This window comes from Vicugna pacos, chromosome 6 (assembly GCF_048564905.1).
Source record: "Vicugna pacos chromosome 6, VicPac4, whole genome shotgun sequence".
NCBI classification, from domain to species: domain Eukaryota; kingdom Metazoa; phylum Chordata; class Mammalia; order Artiodactyla; family Camelidae; genus Vicugna; species Vicugna pacos.
The window spans coordinates 40,135,286-40,158,215 of record NC_132992.1 but is presented as its reverse complement, the minus strand read 5'-3'; the positions used below and the strand labels follow the sequence as shown (position 1 = coordinate 40,158,215).

At 34.6% G+C, this 22,930-nt stretch overlaps 1 protein-coding gene across 5 annotated transcripts in view; it reads right to left on the bottom strand.

Annotated features, from left to right (window-relative positions):
* The window catches only part of AKAP6 (A-kinase anchoring protein 6), a 567,738-nt gene that overhangs the window by 107,519 nt on the left and 437,289 nt on the right, over positions 1–22,930 (bottom strand). For all 5 annotated transcript variants that reach the window (XR_012073484.1, XR_012073483.1, XR_012073482.1 and 2 more), the window contains one exon: positions 5,720–5,935. Coding sequence is in view for 1 of the 5 variants with exons in the window: in XM_072962897.1 (XP_072818998.1) it covers positions 5,720–5,935 (216 nt within the window). In the remaining 4 variants the exon portion in view is untranslated. The remainder of the gene's footprint in view (positions 1–5,719; positions 5,936–22,930) is intronic.

Here is a 22,930-nt window from a genome sequence, read left to right as displayed (position 1 = left end):
ATTTCATCGCAATATTTTGTTTTCAGACTATAGGTCTTCCATATTTTTTGTTAGATATATCCCTAAGCATTTCATGTTTTTGCTACTATTGTAAATGATACTGTTTTTTTAATTTCAATTTGATTGTTAATTGATGGAACATAAAAATACAATTGATATTTGTATACTGACTTTGTATCCTTCAGTCTTGTTAAATTCCTTTATTAGGATCTTTCTTGGAGATTCCATAGCACTTTCATCACAGATGACCATAGAATGTGTTACTAAGATAAGTTTGCTCTTTAATTTTCAAGCAGCATGTCTTTAATTCCTTTTTCTTGCTTTATTGCACTCACTAAAACTTCCAGTGCAATGTTAAATAGAAATGGTGAAAATGGACATCCTCGCTTTGTTCCTTATTCAGTTAGAAAAGCATTCAGTGTTTTACCATTAAGTATGATGTTTGCTCTAGGTTATTTGTATATATCCTTTATTAAGTTGAGAAAGTTCCTCCTTTTTTCATAGGTTTCTGAGCTTTTATCAGGAAGGATGTTAGATTTTGGCTTTTTCTGCACCCACTAGGATATAGTTTTCCTTTCTATTTGACTATGGTGAATTACATTTTTTTTAATGTTAAACTAATTTTCCATTTCTAAACTTCACATGGTCATAATGTATCTATTTTATATTGTTAATTACTTGATAAAATTTTGTTAAGAATCTGTTTATCTATATTCATGAGGGATATTGGTCTGTAGTTTTCTTATAACGTCTTTGAGTAATGCTGAGTTGGGAAGTATTTCTTCCTTTTCAATTTTCTGGAAGATTTTGCATAAAATTTGTACTATTTCTTCCTAAACTATTTGGAAGAATTCACTCATAAAGCCATCCATCTAGATTTTTCTTTGTAAGGAGGTTTTAAATTAATGGTTCAAATTACTTAGCAGATGAGGAGCTATTCAGGTTCTGTATTTCTTTTTGAGTAAATGTGGATAGTTTACAACTTTCAAGGAATTTGTCCATTTTATCTAAATAGTTGAATTTAATGGCATAAAATTATTCATAACATTCCCTTTATATTCTAATATTAGCAGAATCTGTAGTGCTGTGTGTCTCATTTCTTATAATAATTTGTTTCTTTTCTCCTTTTTTCCTAATCTGTCTTGCCACAGTTTTTTTAGTTTCATTAATCTCAAAAAGCAGCTTTTTTCTCACTGATTTTTTCCTATTTTCAATTTCAATAATTTCTGCTCAGCTCCTTATCATTTTCTTTCTTCTGTTTATTTGGTGTTTAATTTGTCCTCTAGCTAGAGCATTTTGGTGGCAAATTTTGATTGGCACAAATTTTAGTATTTTTTCCTATTTCTATTCAGTTCAAAATAATCTCTAACTTCCATTTTTCATTTCTTCTTTGTCCCAAGAGTCGTATGTAAGTGTGTTAGTGTTTAGTTTCCATATATTTGAGGATGTTCCCAATGTATTTCTAACATTTATTTCTAAAGTAACTCCATCATAGTCAGAGAACAGAGTGAAATACACATACTTTTAAATTTGTTAAATTTGCTTGTTCTGTGGCTCAGAAGAGTCCATTTTTGGTAGATGCTCTGTGTACAGTTGAGAAGAATGAATATTCTCCTATTGTTGCATAGAATGTTTGAAATGTCAAGTAGGTCAAACTGTTTTAAGGTGTGATTCAATTTTTTTAATATTCTTACTGATTTTCTGTCTACCTGTACTATCAATTATTAAGAAAAGGTGTTGGAATCTCTGCTCCAAATTGTGTGTTCTCATCTTCTTGCAGTTGTATCAGTTTCTGACTTATGAATTTGTAAATTCTGTTATTAGAGCACATTTAGTAATGCTGTGTCCTCCTCTTGATTAATTAGCATCTTCATCATTAAGAAATATCCTTCTTTATACATTATAATATTATTTGCTGTGAATTCCAATTTGTTTAATATTAATATAGCTACCTCAACTCTCTTTTGATTGTTAGCTTAATATATATTTTTCTATCCTTTTCTTTTAACATAATTGCTTTTTATGCTTAAAATGGGTTTTTATAGGCAATATATAGTTCAGTCTTGCTTTTTATGTGCAGTCTGTTAATTATTGCCTTTTAATTGGAGTTTTAGTCCATTTATATTTAACAGAATTACTGATGCAGATGGTTCAATTTTCTATTACATCTGTTCTTTATTTCCATTTTTCCTCTTATTCTGCATTGTATGTGGTTTTAAAAATGATTTCATTTCCCTTCTTCTGTTGGCCTATTTATTATAGCTTCTTGTGGTTTAAGGAGTCATGGTATACATTTTCTTTTCTCGATCTTTAGTGATACTATACCACTATACTTAATATAAGAACCTTACAATATATAGTTCCATTTCCTGGCCTTAGTGATATTATTGTCATATGTTTCACTTCTACATGTGTTATGAATCCCATAATACATTGTTATTATCTTGCTTTAAACAACCTATTATTATTTAAAGATATCTCAATAGTATGAAAAAAACATTTCATATTAACCCACACAGTATTTCCGTGCTTTTCATTTCTTTGTGTGGATTCAGGTTTCTACTGATTTCATTTTCTTTTTACCTGAAAAGATTTCCCTTAACATCTGTGAAGTTCTGCTGCTGCTAGTTTTTTTAAGGTTTTGGTATCTGAAGACTTTATTTTTGTCTTCCTTTTTGAATGATATTTTCTCTGTGTATAGAATTCTGGGTTATTTTCTTCCAGTACTTTAAAGATGCTGTTCTAGTGTCTTCTGACTTGCATTATTTCTGAAAACAAAGTCTGCTATAACTCTTTCCTCTTATTCTTCTGCATAGAATGTAACTTTTTTCTCTCTAGATGCTTTGAAGATATTCTCTTATCACTGGTTTTAATCAATTTAAACAGGATGTCCCTTGGTGTAGTTTTTTTCATGTTTCTTGTGCTTAAGGTTTGTGGACATTCTGGATCTGCGGGTTTATAGTTAATCAATAGAAACAGATCCAGAAATGACAGAATATAGAATCAAAAGACAAGAACATTAAAAGTCATTTTACTTGCACTCCATAAGTTCAAGAAGCTACAAAATATGTTGAACTTATTAAGTAGAGACATTGAATATATCTATCTAAAATCAAACTTCTACAGATGAAAACTATGATAACTGAGGTGAAAAATACACTGGTAAGACATTGGATGGTATTAACAACCAATTAGATGTTGCAGAAGCAACAATTCATAAACCTGAAAACATAGCAATAGAAACTATCCAAAATGAAACAAGAGGGGAAAAAAGACAAAAACATAGCATTAGTGAGCTGTGAGATAACCTGAAGCAGCCTAATATATATGTAAATGGAATCCCTAAAAAAGGACAGAGGGACATGCAATTTTTGAAGAAATAATGGCCAAAATTTTCCAAATTTGAAGAAAGAGAATATACCACAGAGGACTTCATGTTATATTTTAGAACTTAGAAAAACTGACCCTATCAGAAAGAAGAAAAGTTAAAAGGCATCTTCTTGGTGGTCTCATGAAGGTGAAACATTCAAATAGAAACACAACACTCAAAGCCACTTTGTGAGAAAATGAACATTGAGAATTAATATAGATACAGTAACTCTAAACCAAATGCTGGAATGAAACAAAATTTATTAAGTGAAAGCATGTATTAATTCATTTAGCAAATGTCTATTAAACATCTACTATATGCAAGATGTCCCAGGCCCTGGAAATATAGCAGTGAAAGTCCCTGTGCACAAAAGGGGATAGCATAGGAGTGGAGACATAGGACATCAGCAAACAGACCACTTAGAGGCTTCTGATTCTCTGCAAAGGCAGCCTCCCTTGGTGAGGTACCTGTTTGCCCATTAAAGCAACTTGGACTATACCCAATCAACAGACATCAGAAGTAAGGAAGATGTCCAGCTTAATGAGGTACACTGTGCTCTTTGAATTGTTGGCATCAGTGCTATTCTCTACTCTTCTATCCCTTTCTCAAGTGATTTTCAACCTTGTTTAGCACAGAGGACCTTATTTGCTCCCTTCACCATTCCAAAGAAATCTACACACTCAGCAGCCAACTTAAAGAAAAGGGGAGACTTTTCTCTATCTGCAGATTTTATCTACCTCTCTGTAGCAGCTTGAGTCTCTAAAGAAGCAGCCAGGGTTTCAAAGCTAAAGCTTACCTTTACCACAGAAGGACAATAAAAATGTCTATAGCTCGTCTGAAGAGATCTAGTCCTGCATCCCTGAGCATACAGTTCCAAATACATCTCCAAAGAAACCCACTTTAGTCTCCTCCAAAGCAGTCTGAATGCTTCCAAAATGCTAGAGCTTCTCCAGGTGCATTGTTTTTTGTGTAAATTTTATTATGGCCATTACCATGCTTAGAGGTTCCAAACTATAGAATTAAAAATAACCTATTCTACCCCTTCAAACACTCAAAGAAAAAGAAAAAGAAAAGAAAAGAAGGGAAAGAAAGAAAAGAAAAGAAATAAGAGAAAAGAAAAGAAATGAAAAGACAAGACTCTAGAAGCTAAACACCTTCATAACAAACAGGTCATTTCAATAAAAAGACATCCAATTATATAGAATCTGATTGCTGGTAATAACTTGGAAGTCTCAAGAAACTGAACAACTTCAGCTTAAAACAATTATAGTGAACTACTGAGGATAAAATCACCCCCTAGACTCAACATAACTACAGATGAAAAAGAGAGAAGGCTTACTGATTCATTGTCCCTTCTGTTCCCAGTCTCCAACGCCAAATACATCAGATAGCAAAGATTAAGGCTTTGTTAAAATTAGAATTCATAGAAGCCTGTTTTTCAGTGGTAAGATTATTACATTTGATTTTTCAATTTTGAATCTTGAACTTTCAAAGACATAGAACTGATAATATAAATATACAAGAAAAACATTCCATTATATGTATGTACATATGTTTGTATCTCGTTTATGTAAGTCAAACATGAGAATTAGGCCTTCAACTAACAGACACTGACTTTGAGGTCATTTGGGGAATGCAATCTTTTTATCAATAAATTCCTTCTCTTAAAGCATATGAAGGTTCTCTGGACAAGGACGTATTCTATATTATAATAAAACATCTCTAGTTACATATATTTCCTTCAACTAGCAACAGCTTGAACTTACAGCAAATTTGGAAAATTCTTAAAAGGGGTTCCCACCATTACCTTGAGCAATGCATTAAAACTCTAAGAAGAAACTTGCTACTTTTCAGCAATGCAACTCTATCAGAAGGAGCTCTAAGCAAGAACAAGGGAGATTATTTTATATGTGGACAGTGTTAATTCATCTTATGTAAAGAAGAGTAAACAGCATACTTGATTGCCTTGTCTGCAGAGCATACACATTGCTCCATATGCTCTGAGAGTGGTAAGCCCCCTCCTAGCAAAATCTTCGTAGGGTATTGTATGATTAATGAATATTGTTGATGAAGGAATGATTGAATGAATTAATGGCTTAGTTTGGTAAGGTTAAGCAAAGTCTCCATATGATTTTTTAAAAAGAAATGAGACTAAAATGCATCTTATTAGCAGGCAAATGAATCTCTGTGTTACGATAAATGGAGTTTCTTTTAGTGGCTGGAGATAGTATCCTTTTAGTTAGCAAAACCACTTGTAAGATAAACACATTTTTCTAAGCCCTGAAAGAACTTCTTTTTCTGAGAAAAAACGAGAGTGCATTATGCTTTAAAAAAGAAATCATCACTCACAGATTCCTTTCCCATCTTCTTTTGTAGTCGCGTTTGCCATTGGACGGCTTGCATGACAATGGCTTCCCACCTTCTTTCAAGATTTACAATGATCAGCTGCATGGGCTGGTGGTCTGCGTTCAGATTGCAGGTCTCCCGGTCATCCAGAAGATGTTGGCATAATCGCAGGACAGAGGCCACTCCGCGACGTCGCTGCTTGATTTCACGACAGAGGGACTACAACAGAAAGAGGGATCAATTTATAAGTGTTTATAGGGCAGAGTTCCCTAAAACATGAAACACCCTCTTCCATCATAATTTCAAGTTGTGGTGATAACGCTCAGCTATGAACAGTAGGACAGGGGGACTTTGGAGTTGCCTTTAGATTGGGGATCTACAGATACTCAACTAAAGCCAATGGATTTTCGCTGCATCTCATTCCTTTTTTTTTTTTTAATACGGATTTCTACATCTAAAATGTTGGGTCCCACCTTGACATCTAGGTGATTAACTTAATGAAATAAATTATTAAGGTCATATAAATGCCAAACAGATTGAGATGCTTTTATTCAAGGTCATAGGAAACACAAAAGACAAAAAAGTCCTCCAAAATGAAACGAAGTTTTCCAAATTTACTCCTAGATTCTTTGGAGCCAAAAGTTCAGTTTTCTACTGGCTAGGAATATGTTAAATAAGATTGCAGAGAAAAAAAATTGATATATAACAGCTATTATTTGGGGAAAAAAAAAGGATAAGAAACATTTCTTTTCCGAAATTTGATTAACAAAACAATAATGTTCTGAAAGCAGAAATTGGGATACTGGATTATTACTGCATTATTTGTTAGTTGCTGTGTTTCTTTTAATAGACATTCACACTATTTAAGAAGAATATGCACACATCAAAATAACACTTTGCCCCAGAAGCATTTGCATTGCTGCAGTGACCCTAAGCTGAATGATTCAAACGAAATAGTGGGTACACATGTCTAAAAATATTATATCTTTTCCTTGCCTACGGATAGTGTGTAAGTGATATTCTAATTCAAAGCCTTCAGGAGAAATGATGATTATATACATAAACATCACTGAATTACTAATCTTCTACTGCCACAATTGGACTGTTCTAACAGTTAACAGATTGCTTATTAATCAACAAGGGTAAACAAGACAATGCAATTTCATTTAGTGCTAGAGTTTTAATGCCTAAAAGTATTTGTGCTTAAAATGTTAATCTAGATAAGGCTTCATTAGAAGAAGTCTTAAAATGATTAACTGCGGTTCACTGAAATGTGCGTGGAGTGGTGGTAGATCAGCAGGTGGACGCTTCATACAGATGTTCCACTTATTGATATAATACATGCTATAGCCATTTAAATGACCCTAACTTAGTAATAGCTGGAATTCTATTATTTCTGTAATAAGAGAACCCAATACCTTTAATATTTCTGCATTTTAAATAAGGCCAATGACAAATTCCCAACCTCTATTTATAGCAAAATATGACTAGGAATTTTATTATTCAATTTATACCAGGGCAGCATTTTTAGTTATGCTTCCTGAACTTACCCTTACTTATTTTCCTAGGGTTCATTACTATTTTCCTATATAACTTCTGACAGAACCACCAGGTCTGACAATTTTCTTTACTGGTGCTATTCATTTGTTCAATGCTGAATGAGAAGAAACCCCTAAACATCCAAAGATAAAACCTGACGGTCTACCAAAGCAACAGGCATTGTTTCCATCTCCTCCTCCAATCCTGCTGACTGCCCCTGCCCACAGGCACCCTCCCTCTCTATTACACTTACACACACACACACACACACACACACATCCTTCCTTCAATTTGCTCTCTTGCTCTAGGACAACTGTAGGGCAAGTCAAACCATCAAACCCACTTAATACCTGCCGACTTGTGGCTCAAAATCAAACACTTAGAAATAATAATATAACTAACAAATTGGTTCAAACGAGTTCTCTGAATATAAATATTGAAGATTTGAGGGAGTTTTTGTTTTGTTCTTGATTTGTTATAAATAAAGGACTAGCAAAATCAAAAGAGATGTTTACACGCCATTAAACAGGATATTACAAAAATTCCGTTTTAGGTTGACTAAAATAACAACTGTATTCCTCAGGCCAACAAAAATCCCCAGTGTGTCTTACCGAATGAAAACCTGCCATGGTTGGCACCAGAGACATGTCAGCATAGCCACAGTCATATAGCATAGGTCACATTTACAAAGTAGCCCAAGTAGGATTCAATCACCTCGCAGGTGTTTTCAGAGTTCTGAAACAGGACATGTGAGGTTGCTAGGGAAATTTTCATAAAGGTGATTGGCTATAAATTTTTATAAGTATCTAGAGTTTAGGTCCAGTATTTACGTATCCAGATGATTCCCACCCCACATCTTAACGACAGTCTACCCAGGTGGTTTTAAAACTGTGTAGGCTCTTTTTAAAAAACTGCTGACATGCAACATCTGATTTCTGTATCTTTTTCTGTAATTTAAAAAATTTTAAATATCCAAAGAAGTTAGTCTACATTCTAGATGAATAATTTACCCTATATGCACACTTTGGAAATACTACTACTTTAAAAAGGAGGGAAACATTGAGAATTTTACATGGCCAAGGTATTTTTCAGTATACATTTCCATATCTAAGAAAGATAATTGATAAAATAACATTCTTTTACATAAATAAGTTTCCATGGCAACCATTAAAATATACATAGTTATTTATAATCACAAACACATACTAAATAAAATCAGTGCATTTGCTGGCAATGTTTCTTAGAATTAGTAGTTCACATTATTTCCATGATAAACTATGCACAGGGAAATGTTAAATATAACTTCATAAGAACAAAATGATTATTATAACTATTTTTGGTTTACATTTTCAGAGAAAAGTACCTTTAAGCAGAAACCCAAGCTAAATAATCTAAGTAAGGCATAGAAATGAGAGAAACTCGTCACTGTTTCTCAGACCTCCTCAAATGTGTATTGCACTTTGTATCTGCTAGGCATTGTTTCAGGCATGGAGGCTTAAAAAAGGAGTTTGTGCAAGTTTGTATTGGAAGAGTTGTGAAATCTTCAGGGGAACAATGTGAGCCATTGGGTCCAAGTTGGGTGGATGTGGTTATAAGGACTGAAGGTCCAGTAGCAAGTAGCCTAGGACATGGGGAGTACCCAGCATATTGGAGAAAAGAGAGAGTAAAGCAGCTGAAAAAGTAAGTAAGGAACAGAAAAGTTTAGAAGGCTTTTCATTATTGCCAATTTCGAAGCATTTTCCTTGATACCCAATGAGATCATGTTGGTCCCTAAGCATAGTCATATTGCCTTCCCAGAAAAGTATAAAGACAGGAAGTGGGAAAGAAAATTTAAAAAGAAAGATAAACAGCTAATTATCAATATGTCTAAGAGAAAGATTCCAGATGCTTCTGTATTTAGTTATTATTTGATAATATTTAGGCATTTTTTTTTTCCCTACAAAGTTACTTCTGATAGTATGTAGGTCATTGTCTTAGTATCACTTCAGAATCTAATTGTTGGAATATAGTTTGGTGTGTTACTTTTTCTTCTAATTGAAGTATAGTCAGTTACAATATATCAATTTCTGCTGTGTAGCATAACGTTTCAGTCATACATATACATATGTTTATCTGTTTTCATATTCTTTTTCATTATACGTTACAAGATACTGAATACAGTTGCTTGCGTGATACAGAAGAAATTTTTATCTACTTTTATATATAGTAGTTAACATTTACAAATCTCAAACTCCCAATTTATCCCTTCCCACACCCTTTCCCCAGGTAATCATAAGATTGTTTAACTGTATTTGTGAGTCTGTTTCTGTTTTGTAGATGAGTTCATTAGCATCTTCTCTTTCTTTTTTCAGATTCCAAATATGAGTGATACCATATGGTATTTTTCTTTCTATCTTACTTCACTTAGAATGTCAATCTCTGGGTCCGTTCATGTTGCTGCAAATGGCATTATTTTATTATTTTTTATGGCTGAGTAGCATTCCATTGTATAAATATACCAAAGCTTCTTTATCCAATCATCTGTTGATAGACCTTTAGGTTGTTTCCATGTCTTGGTTATTGTATACAGTGTTGCTATGAACATTGGGGTGCATGTATCTTTTTGACTTAGAGTTCCCTCTGGATATATGTCCAGCAGTGGGATTGCTGGATCATTTTGAGTTTTTTGAAGAATCTCCATAGTGTTTTCCACAACGGCTGTACCAAACTACATTCCCACCAACAGCGTAGGAGAATTCCCTTTCCTCCTGCTGTGTTACTTGTAATTTTCTAATGACCTATTTTATTTACTTATTTTACATTTCTATTCAGTTTCCTCATGTTACTAAAAAAGCAGATTTGTTATAAAAGTTGAGAAGTGTAAAAAAGTAAAAATCAAAACTTCTAAGTTGTTTTTTCCTTTAAAACAATCAGCTCTCCAATGATCTAAACACATCTTTTTGGACATGCTACAAGAGAGTTGCCAACAGGCTGAAGGTTTTTGTTTTATATTTATAAACTGTCAATCTGATTTTTAATTCACCAATGATGATACAAAGGGGTGTATTTGGTTTATCTGGGTTTTTTTCTCCTCTCCTGATTTGCTCTATGAACTTCTTTGACTGTTTAAACCACTCAGATTATGGAACTGTGTTGTAACATTTTCCTGGTATTGGCTGCAGTTTAACACCACTGAAGGAAGACTTCCAAAATTGGTAATTCAGTCTTCATTATATATTAAATATATGTATATATGCACACATATTGCATAGAATGATTATACGTACTTATATACAGATTATATGTACTTATATGTCCTTGAACAATGGAGGGGGTAGGAGTGCCGACCCTCAGCACAATAAAAAATTTGATTATAATTTATACTTAGTCCACGGTTCCTCTGTATCTGCAGTTCTGCATCTGTGAATTCAACCAACCCACCCATCATATAGTATTGTAGTATTTACTGCTGAAAAAATTCTGAGTATAAGTGGACCCACACTCTTTAAACACATGTTGTTCAAGAGTCAAAGGTACATTAAACAATGCTGTCATCTACTATCATAAAAGGATATAATAAGCTTACAATTAAAGAACTACAATTAGACCATAAGCCAAAGTGCACAATAAGTAAAATGTAAGAACTAAATAGAGAAAAGAGACACAAGGAGGAAAATGAAATGAAATGAAAAAAACAAAACAAAAAACCTAAAAACCAAGTATCTGTTTAAAGCAGAGAGAGAAAAAAAAATCTAGCTGAGAAACTCCAAAGCAATCTGTCTCCATATCTCTTACATAATTTTATCCAGCAGGTAATGTAACATCACTAGGTAGGCCAATATGAACAAAGTGGTCGGGCTTCAGGTAATCTGCCAAATAAAAAATCACTTATGAAGCAATTACATTTATGATGGATCTTCTAGCTGAAGCAATTGTTTAACAATATCTACGGAATACGCCTTCTGTGTGGCAAGCACAATAAAGAAGTTTCAATCTACATATATATGTGATATGTACCTGCCTTCAATATACTTGGAGTGAGGAAATATAGAGAGAAAAAGGAGAAAACTGAAAAGACAGGTGAGTTCTTCTAGTTTATAGAGGATCATGTAAAACTAGATAGCCCCATGTCCTTCTTGCAAGAGTTTCCTATACTTTTTCATGTGTTTTTCTTCTTTTTTTCATTTTCTGTATTTTATCATTTTAATTTCATGAAGTGGGCAATTTTCTTCTCTTAGTCTGCTACATGGAACCAAATTTTCAATAGCAAAGGTTCTCAGCAAAGGTTCTCCAGGCCCAGCAGCTTCAGCATTACCTGGGAACTTGTTAGAAACACAGATTCTCTGGTGCCACCCCATATCTTCTGAATCAGCAACTCTGGGGTGAGCCCCAATGAGTCATGGTTTAACCAGCCCTACAGGTGATTACAATGCATGCTAAAGTTTGAGAACACTGGTCTACAGAAAACAGAAGAACTTAAGTTTTTCAGACAAGAGAATTAACCTAGTTGAATAGTTTTCTTAGAAGTATAAAATGGAAGTTATAAGTTCTGATTCTGGACTCACACTTGTAACCAAGAGCCTAAGGATCATAACCATGGTGATCAGTTATTTTTAAAATTCTTAAATGGCAAAAAAAAAAATCAATCAATGAGTAGATCTTTTCAAAACCAGTGATAATTTTATATTATTAGTTTTGCTTGATAATCTCCAGAATTTTAATGTAATTATTAAGAATGCTGATATGTCAGGTTTTTTGAATACCATATTTAGGGATTTTACTCTTTTTGGTTATTTTTATTAGGTAAGTCATTTAATAATTAATAACTCTAACATATTTGGTATTATACTAAATTAAATAGAAGCTTTGCTCTCAGAAAGCTTATATAGTAAAACAAAACCATGATGACTGTAAGGTACAAGGCATCAGATGCAGGTAATGTTAACGTCTGAAGCCACGGTCTGATAAGAATGTACAGCAGGTGGGGAAAATGAGATGCTATACTGGCACCTCTATGATTCTTCAGAAGACACTTTTGACTGGTTGGTTCGGAATCATTATTTTGGGGGCAAAGTTGGCAAAGGTCATGTGAATGATAAATCATGTAGCAATAAACACTTATTGGGTATCAGTTATGTGCCAAATACCATACTTTACATCATAGGATTGGCATTGCTGGATAAGAGGCATATAAGATGTGATACCTGTTCTTAAGAGCTTGTAATCTGGCTGTAAAAAGAAAACTTCAGCTACTCAAAATTAGAGAAATCAATGAAAGGTAAAGACAAAGTAAAAACAACCCAAACATATACCAATGGATTACCTGATTTAAAAAATGTAGCATATCCATACAATGGAATATTATTTGGTAGTAAAAAAGAATGAAGTATTGATAAATACCACAACATGGATGAAAATATTATGCTAAGTGAACTAAGCCAAACACAAAAGGCCCTTGGTTGTATGAATCCATGTATATGAAATGGCCAGAATAGGCAAATGCATAGAAAGAGAAAGTATGTCAGTGGTGTTCAGGGGCTGCAGTCAGGGTGAATAGGGAGTGACCACTAATGGGTAGGGGGTTTCTCTTCAGGGTGGTAAAGGCATTCGGAAATTAGATTTTATGGCACATGAGTTATATCTCAATGAAACTGTAATTAAAAAGAAATCTCTTCATAAGATCAGGTATATACTGTCAACCGCACAACTGATGACATAATCAGATAATGTACCATTCCTTTAGTGTGTGGCTTGACAACAAACCCTGTGCTATTACTAAAGCCATCCAGTCATCACGGTTCTGCAACCAGGAGTTGACGCAGTTTAATACACTTACAAATGCAAACAGAGCCTTTATTTATTTTTCAAAGTAATGGCTATAAAATTTCCTGGGATAGAGTTATAACTGCAAAGCTATAAATCTCAGTCAAGACAGAAAACATTCTGCAATGTCATAAAAATAATGCAGTCCCTTTTAAAAGTGCTGTCCTAACTTAGAAACGTCATAAAACATAAACAAAAATACTCATAGAAGAGCATGGATCTGGAAAAGAAGTTGAAGAAAATGAGGAAGTTGAAGAATGTTAAGTCTGATTATTGCAGTTTCATATATAATCATATACAGCTTAAAAAATTTCAATCTATTGTGTTGTTACTATCTGTACAAGAATGAGAGATCTGACAATTCAGATACACTTCATATACTTTACCAAGGATGATTCTGAGTTGACTATGTATCTGAACTAATACTAAATAAAAATAATGTTATGCTGTCTTCAAATATTTAATCAAGATTTACTTGAATGCAAAATAATAACCAACAATCACTGAGTCTTATTAATTGCTAGAGCACTATTCTTAGCAGTATTTTCTTAGTTATTTTCACAATCTTCTATACTAATGACAAATGTTTTTTGAATGTTTCTGTGTGCTACGCAGTTTTTTGGTATTTTATATGTATTGACTCATTAACCCTCATAACAGCACACTGAGATACATATTACTGTCATATACCTACTTTACAAACGAGAAAATGGAGACAGAGAAGTTAAGTAACTGACCAGCAATAACACAGTTAATAAGCAGCAAAGGATTTTAACCCATGCAACCTGAATCCAGAGTCAATTCATGAAAACACTATGCTACACCGCCTTTCATAAGAAAGCTGAAGAAGCTTGTAAAATTCGACATTTTCAGACTATCTCTGCCCTTGACTTCTAACCAAAAGTGGCCACAGCCACAAAGTTACTGTTGATAAAAAGAGCCAACAACTTCTTCTGTAAACCGGTCAGGGGTCTATCTTATACTCATTCCGAGATCTGCAAATACAATAAGAATTAGTAAAATCTATGCAGGGTGGTTATGATAGCAGAGGTGGAAAAAATACTAATTCATTCATTGAACAAATATTTATTAAACACCTATTATAAAGGGCACTGTTTTCAGTGTTTGAGATACATCAGTGAACAAAACAGATGAAACGTTCTGCCCTTAAGGACCTCACATTCTAGCAGACAGTGGGAGATAATCTCTTTTTTTTAAAAAAAGATGTAAATTATGTAAATAATAAAGAAAAAATTTGACAAAAGTAAGAAGCATTCATTAGACAAATGATTATCATAGTTTCCAGCATGGGGTCAGCAGATATGTTGGTCCTGACAGCTCCATTCTTGAGCCAATTACGTGCTTAACTTAACTATATATGGTGTATAAATACTGCAAGTAAGAATTTCCAACTTGGAATTGTGAAGGAGTATTTCTTCAAAACATCAAAAAAATTAAAACACCTCAGGTGAGGTATGAATGATGACCTGCATATTTTAAAGAAAACATGAACAAAAGACAACTTTGTATTTTAACTGATTTCAAACTTAAAAGACTACATCAGCCAATATAGGAACTCAGCTCAGTTGCAAACTCTGGGACTTAATCTATACTGAAGCTAAATATTCTATAAGCATGCAGTGAAGTGCAAAAAATAGCAATTGAAAAATGACATGATTAAATGGCACAACATGCAATCATTTGCTCTCTATTATATCAATGCATCTTCTTCATTTCTGAGAGTCAGGCAGAAATATTGTTTTTTAAATGCCTCTATTAAATTGGTCACCAATAATAAAATAGATGAGAGTCCTAATAAGCTCATTTACATACCATACATCACACACTACAAAACTATTCTCTCCAAACAGTTTTGCTCATAGATTTGTCTCCTGGTTGTCATGAGTCTTTGCTACATTAGCAGATTTTAGAAGCATAACACTGCCTTCAGGACCATTTGTAGAAAAAAAATTTATAAAACTTTTCTAGTTAACCCTTGGCAGGATCCTTATTGCTAATTATGGAAAAGGTATTGATATAATATCTTGGCTGTCACATTTTATTATGGTGACGGTAGAAGCAGAATCTAGGTCTGACATTTTGGAAATACCATCTAATTGCAAGTCAGAAACAGAGAATGACAGTTTTAAGTAGATTATAACTTCTTTCAAAATAACAAACTGGTTTATTTAATGTAAAAGCTAGATTTTAAAAATAGCATTAAAGCCCCCTGAATTGATTCACCAAGCACTTCTCTACTGGCTCCTAGAAGAGGGTCTGGGATGTGTGCCAAAATAGTTTTTAAACTGTACATGACAATATGACTCTAGATTCGAACACTAAATGATTTTTTAACCATTTAAAATAAAAATATTTTCAGTGAATGCATTCATTTTAAATAAAAATCATCTCCCTTTTGTTCAGGCAGCAGATAAATGCGGTTCAAAGATCAATCACCTTGACCTCTATGGCCTAAATAGCCTGACTTTTGACCTAGAAAAACATCTTACTTTTTCTTGCAATCTAGTATCCTCACCAATCAAGGTGAATCATTAAGGGCCACCAGGACTAGTAATACTATAAACTCTTGGACACCCTTTGATGAATGGTGTCATCAAGGGAAAAATGAATCATTCTTTTAACACAAACACTTATATTCATGTTTAACTGATTGTACCTTCATCTGTTTAAAAACACGAATTATATTTGGAAAGACGTATTTCTATTCCTCTTAGCTACTTTTTAGCTGTGGACCAAAATACTATAACTATTCTAAAAATGAAGACTCTCCCACTGTTATTCCATGAAAGCTACCATTATCCCTGTGTGGCATTCCTTAATTTCTTTGTGACTTCCCCTACACTAGGTTAAGTACTTTTAAATATGTTTGTTTTTAAGAATCAAGCTCAGTGGTCATGTGCTTGGTTCATATTCCCATGTAATTAGTAATATGTTATATACTTCCTTTTCTAAATTAAAAACACTATTAAAATTCCAGACATATAGAACAATATGAAGATTAAGTTACTCTAAAGAAAACTGTAATAGCTTACAGATTGCTTGTATCATTACTAAAATGCTGGTATCTGTTACAGAGTCTCCCTGGAATAAAGAATGTGCTTTTGGCAATAATCTCTTAAAAACATGTCCATTATTGTTAAGATGCTAAACTAGTCTGCAATTATGGAAAGGTAACTTTTAGCAGTAAGTGGGAAATAGTGCTGGATATAAATGCAACTTAGCCATTATGCTACAAAATACCTTTTCTTAAAAATCCCACAATCACTCTTTTCATAAGCAGATAAGGCATTAATTGTCATTTATTTTTACCTTATTATATTCTGAAATCTGTTTGCAATAACTACTGTGCTTTTTAATCTCTTACTGATCCCATGGGAATCATTTCAAAGTAATTCTGGAGAATGGATGAAGGTGATTTTCTTCTCTGGATTATCTGTTGATCTCAACTACCTGAACTCATCTGTGCCTTTAAGAAGTCTTGTTTTCACTGGCCAGATTGAAGGAATATCCATGAAAGTCTTGAGGAAACGAAAGGAAGAATTCTATATGACAAAGTACAGAACCATAAACCCATTAGGCTAACTCAGTAAAAGAAGAATCATCATAAAGACCCCACCTAAGGAATGAAATAGCTTTAGGAAGGAGCAGGAGAATACAGGAGTGAGGAAGATGCAACAGGAATTCCCAGGGATAATGTGGAACCACAGAAAAGAGGACAGATTATTGGACTAATTAGTCTCATGAATCAGCCAACTCTGCTGCATGGTATTTTTCTAACTCTCTCATCCATACACAGTTGGCTATTCTTCACCCGTCTCCTCTGTCAAACCTTATTTTTTCAGACTTATCTCTGGCTAACTTACTCTTTATTTCCTATGAAGCCACTCCTGGAACTCTTCACAAAGCTTAGTGTGTTATTTGAAGCATAACAGCTAGGAATTGGTATTTTAGGGAAGTATTACTGTTAGTCAAGAATCGTACAGATGGGAAGTAAATGAATTCAAGAACTCCAGGGACACAACAAGAATGCAGGAAGAAAGATAAGCTATGGGGAATAACACCACTAAAAAGGAGGAAAATGATACCCGGGACAAAAAGTCAACATAAGAAAGCCCCTTCTGTTTTTTTCATTTACTCCTCCCTGACCTGGAAGAGGCTAAGGTATAGACAGCTCTACAGACTTCTTACTTCTGATTTTATTTTCATAGCACCTAAAATAAATCGGACATTTTCCTGTGCGTTTGGACCATTGGGAATTTGCTTCTCTACTCCTTCCTTTGCTTTTGTGGCGGGAGCCCAGGGCAACTGGGCTCCTTTGCACCAGTTTTCAGCATTCCCAGATGTGCAGTAATACTAACCACACTCTCAGGGTCGTTTAGAAGTTTAACTAATAGATAACAGCAAAACATTCTTCAACTATTACATTAGGTGGTAGAGAGACACTGACTAAATATTAGCCCACTGGTAAATTGCTATAATGATTACTTAGCTGAAAGCAATATTCCACAACTTTGTGCAAAGGAAATGCAGTAAGAACCTCATTCTTTAAACACTCCCATAGCTCAAACAAAACAGAGGTCCAGGAGAAATTTTTGAGAGCAGTTTCTTGAACAAAGCTAATTTTCCTTTTAGAGGAGTATGTTTTCTTTTCTTCTGAGAAAAGATACCACATCTCTTTCCTGCCTGCTCCCCTAAACAAGGTTAAATACATTGCGAGAGTAGTCCTCTCATTATCTCCTCATCTGGCAGCAAGGCCGAATGTAAGTAATCTAAGCATAAAGGTGTTTTAGCTGAACATTTAAGAAGCAACTTGGATTGAGGGGAAAAAAAACCCCCACAACTTAGAGCTGTCTCCTAGTTTGACAATAAGCAGTTATGTGATCTTGAGTAAATAATGTAACTTTTTAAAACATTTTTATTGATTTATAATCATTTTACAATGTTGTATCAAATTCCAGTGTAGAGCACAATTTTTCAGTTATACATGAACATATATATATTCATTGTCACATTTTTTTCTCCATGAGCTACCATAAGATCTTGTATATATTTCCCTGTGCTATACAGTATAATCTTGTTTATCTATTCTACAGTTTTGAAATCCCAGTCTATCCCTTTCCACCCCTTGCCCCCTTGGCAACCACAAGTTTGTATTCTATGTCTATGAGTCTATTTCTGTTTTGTATTTATGCTTTGTTTGTGTTTTTTTTTTTTTTAGATTCCACATATGAGTGATTTCATATGGTATTTTTCTTTCTCTTCCTGGCTTACTTCACTTAGAATGACATTCTCCAGGAGCATCCATGTTGCTTCAAGTGGTGTTATGTTGTCGGTTTTTATGGCTGAGTAGTATCCCATTGTATAAATATACCACATCTTCTTTATCCAGTCATCCAATTATGTAACTTTTATGTGCCCTCAATACTCCTTCTCTAATGATTCTTTAGCCTTTACCATCTTCTGGCATCAGATTACTGCATAATCCTATTCTGTTATGAGACACGAAAAATATCATATGGTGACCTGAGATGGTCTTTTAAAAAATAATAACAAAATAACTCAGAATATTTCTCAGATCAGTTGCAAGATGACTCTCATCTTCTCTGATGAACTTCTAGGAGTGATGGAATTTTAGTTTCACTTTGTTGTATTTTTATTCATTTTCCTTTTCACTGGCCTGAACTGTGGGCAACTGCTTTAATTGGACAAATGTGTTGTTGTAATGATTTGCATGAATCAACCTCGCTTGGTCTCATATTCTACTCATGTCTTGGTCATGTTCTAACAGCTTCAAGGTCTAACTCCAAATATCTTCATAGTGAGAAACACACGCCTAAGCAAAGCACACAAGACTGAAAATTTAACTTCCATTGTTGCTGTTGTAAAGCTTTGAAGTCTGTTGCACCAGTGTTTTATGGAGAGTTAGAGGGGCATGGTTGAATGGATATCCATTGGCTCCCTTGCTGGTGGTCTTGGCTGACAAATAAAAGAGTTAATTGGTCTTGAAATATCCTTCCAATTCCTAAAAGTCATTTCTCCTGTCACGACTGAGGGGCAATAAAGAAGGACATTTTTAGAAAATGAAGAGCGCATAAGGGGAAAGAGGAACCCAGGTTATCACCTACCCTGTGCTTCTACACTGCGCCTGTCTGTCTGGTTTTACACATATCTTCATGACACAAAACTGAAAAAGAAAGAAAAGTATCCTTGGGGAAGAAAATATTTTTTAAATGTACAGGGTATAAGTTAGGATTTAATCAACAGTTTAGAGCACCAGTAAAATTAAGAGAGATAACTTAGGCCCTTTTTTTTACTAGACAGGAGTAATGATTTATGCCTCCATCCTGTCTTAGAGAGGTTTTGGGAGGATTAATGAGCTAACGTTTGTAAAGCTCTTTAAGCTCCTCATATGGGGGTACAACATAAACACAAGGTGAAAAATGATAGCAAACTCTGTACTGAGTCGAACTCCTGAGACTAAAGCTCTGGAAATGAGATGATGCAGGTCAAGATGGACTCCAATGCCAAAAGAGCCTTGGGTTGTTGTCACACATATTTCAAATACTGTTTAAAATAGTACTTCATAGTATTAGTAAGCACTTCTACATTTCCTAATCACAATGGCCCTTGCCCTTTTGATGATCATTTTTAGTTTTTATTCATCAAATGAGAGAATGCTTATTATCTCTATTTTATAGAGGAAAAATTAAGATGTGAAAATTGCAAAGGCATCAGTGATGACTCACATGAAATCACTGGTTTGGTAGTATTGGATTATGGCCTGGATTAGGATTCAGGAGACTGGGCTGCCATCTGACTCTGGTTGTGTGGTCCTGGGTGAGTCATTTAATTTATCAGAGACTTGGTTTTCTCTTCTTTGGAGTAAGGAGGTTGAGCTAGTCAAATGATCTCAGGTACCATCTTGTGATGAAATTCTACAACCTGCTAAGTACTTCTTGAGTATTTAGCAACTGTAAGGCATTGACTATGTTGCTGTGAAGGTCATACAAAAAAAAAACAAAACAAATCTTCAGGACAGTTCCTACTCTTAACACTTTGATATTCTTAAAATAATAATGAAATACCTTACTCACCTATTAGAATGGCCAAAATTTGGAACACACATCACCAAATGCTGGCAAAGATATGGAGAAATAAGAATTCTCATTTATTGCTGGTAGGAGTGCAAAGTGGTATCGGAACTTTGGGAGACAGTTTGGGAGTTTCTTACAAAACTAAACATACTCTTTCCATATGATCCAGCATCATACTCCTGGGAATTTACCCAAAGGAGCTGACAAGTTATGTTCACAGAAGAACCTGCATATATGGATGTTTACAGCAGCTTTATTCATAATTGCCAAAACTTGGAAGCAACCAAGATGTCCTACAGTACATGAATGAGTTAATAAACTATGGTACATCCAGACAATGCTAAAAAAGAAATGGGGTTTCAAGCCATGAAAAGACATGGAGGAATCTTAAATGCATATTCCTAAGTGATAGAAGCCAATCTGAAAGGGCTACATACTATGATTCCAACCACATGACATTCTGGAAAATGCAGAACTATGGAGAGTAAAAAGACCAGTGGTAGCCAGAAGCTGAGGCGGTAGGTGGGGGATGAAGAATGAATAGGCGGAGCACAGAGAATTTTTAGGGCAGTGAAAATACTCGGTATGATGTTGAACACATGTCATTATGTCCAACATAATGGAACATAAACTATGGACTTTGGGATTATGATGTGTCAATGTAGGCTCATCTATTGTAATAAATGCACTGCTCTGGTGGGGATGTTGATAATAGGGGAGGAATGCATGTTTGGGGGCAGGGAGAATATGGGAAATCTGTGTCTTTCACCCAATTTTGCTGTGAACCTAAAACTGCTCTAAAAATCTTAATTTAACAAAGTTTACACTCCAGTTTGTCGACAAGATACTTCAAATTAGACCTACATACACTTGAATAACTTTTAAATAAGCACACAAAACAACACCAAAACGTCTTCAATCACTTACATTCAGGCCGCCACATACACATTTGCTGTTCTATCCCCACTCCCTCTCCTTCAATTCAGATCTCAATTTAGCGTCACTCACTAGAGAACTTCCTTGCCTCTCCCCACGAGAACCTACCTGCCTCTCCTGAGGAATGTCCATGTCCTTCCCAAGCTCACTGTGTTAACTTCTATCAAAGCACATGCCATACTTAATTCTACTCACCTGTTGACTTGTTTATATCCCCCTTTAGAACAGCATTCCCTGGAGGAGGACAGTGGGTGGTGATTCACCACAATGTCTCCAATGCCCATTACAGGGCTTGACATAACTGTTTGCTTAAGAGAAAATTGTTGAACAAATCAAACATATCTCTACTCATGCTCCCCAAATAATCTTCTCTTTTTAGGTACCAGAACCCCTCAATTCTTACACATATTCTATTACTTTCAATGCCTTTCATTGAAGAGTCTCTTCCTTATTTAAAGGGAACTGTGGGCTAATGCAGAGGTAATAGCATTCTAGGGAGAGAGGGGTTCTTGTCAGGAATGAAGCCTGAGGAGGCCTGAGGAGGCCTCCTCCCTCTTCCTCACCCTTACCAGCAAAGCAGTTCCCCAATCCTGTCATCTCTGACCCTAAAGTCTCTCTTAAATCCAGCTTCCTCCCTTCTGCTATAACTGCAATGAGTATTTCAAGTTTCCAAGATGTATCTCCCAAGTTACAGAATAAGCTACCTTTTCATGGGGCTTTCTTCGTCTACGCTGACGGACACAGCTCTGAAAGATCACTCTACTGTATTTCCCTGTGGATGCCCGGCCCTTGGTGAATGAGAAAAGTGTAGGCTCTTTGGCTTGCTTTCAGCCTCATCTGACGTTAGATACAGGTACCCCCAATGCTTCAGTATCAATAAACAATTTGCTATCCCATGTATATGGTCTATACTTGCTAATCCCTGAATTTTAATAAAATTAAAATAAATCTAAATTTTCATTTCCTTTTTGTATGAGTCTGAAATGTTTGTACAGGGAGCCACTTATAGAATTTCTCGGAGCATTGGAAAATGAAAACTCCCTCCTTAAGAATAAGCAGACATAGAAAAACCAACATACACACTAACAGACACTATAGCTCAAAGTGGGCCCAATTTGAGGACTCAAAGTAATAAACTAATAGACTCCTTTTGAAATAGAACTAATGCAAAAAAAATCTTAGAAAACTTTAATACATTTCTCAAAATATGCACAAAGATACTGCATCCATGGTGCTGAGGTAGGCACTGTTGAACGTGGAACAAATTAAGATCAGCAAATATTGTGCAAAGATGAAAACCTTCAGCTGAAATAAAAATGGCAATGAAGACAACAAACTACAAAATTAGGTATTGCAGAAACAGAAAACAACCTCGAGAATTCTACCAGAAGTCCCTAGATAAAGAAGTGAAAATAAGAATAGATTTCTGAGTTCAGGGGACTCAATATACACTGAATAGGACTTTTAAAAGGAAGGAACTAAACATAGAAAGAACTTGTGATAATCAAATAGTAAGTAAAACTTTTCTGATCTAAAGCAGGATTTAAGTTTTCAAAATCAATTAGGACTCACCAAATTCTCTGCAAAAGAAACAAAGAGACCAACAGCCAGTCACATACATAGTAACTCTGTTTTTCACATATAAATGTGTATTTTTTCACATACAAGTGAAAAACAGAGTTACTACATGGCAACAAAAATCAGACTTTTTTATAACTACACATGCCAAAAGAACTGTTAGCAGTTTTGATGGCAAAAAATTATACTCCCCACAACAAAATTTTATATTCAGCCAAACTATTGTTTATATGTGAGATCAAGA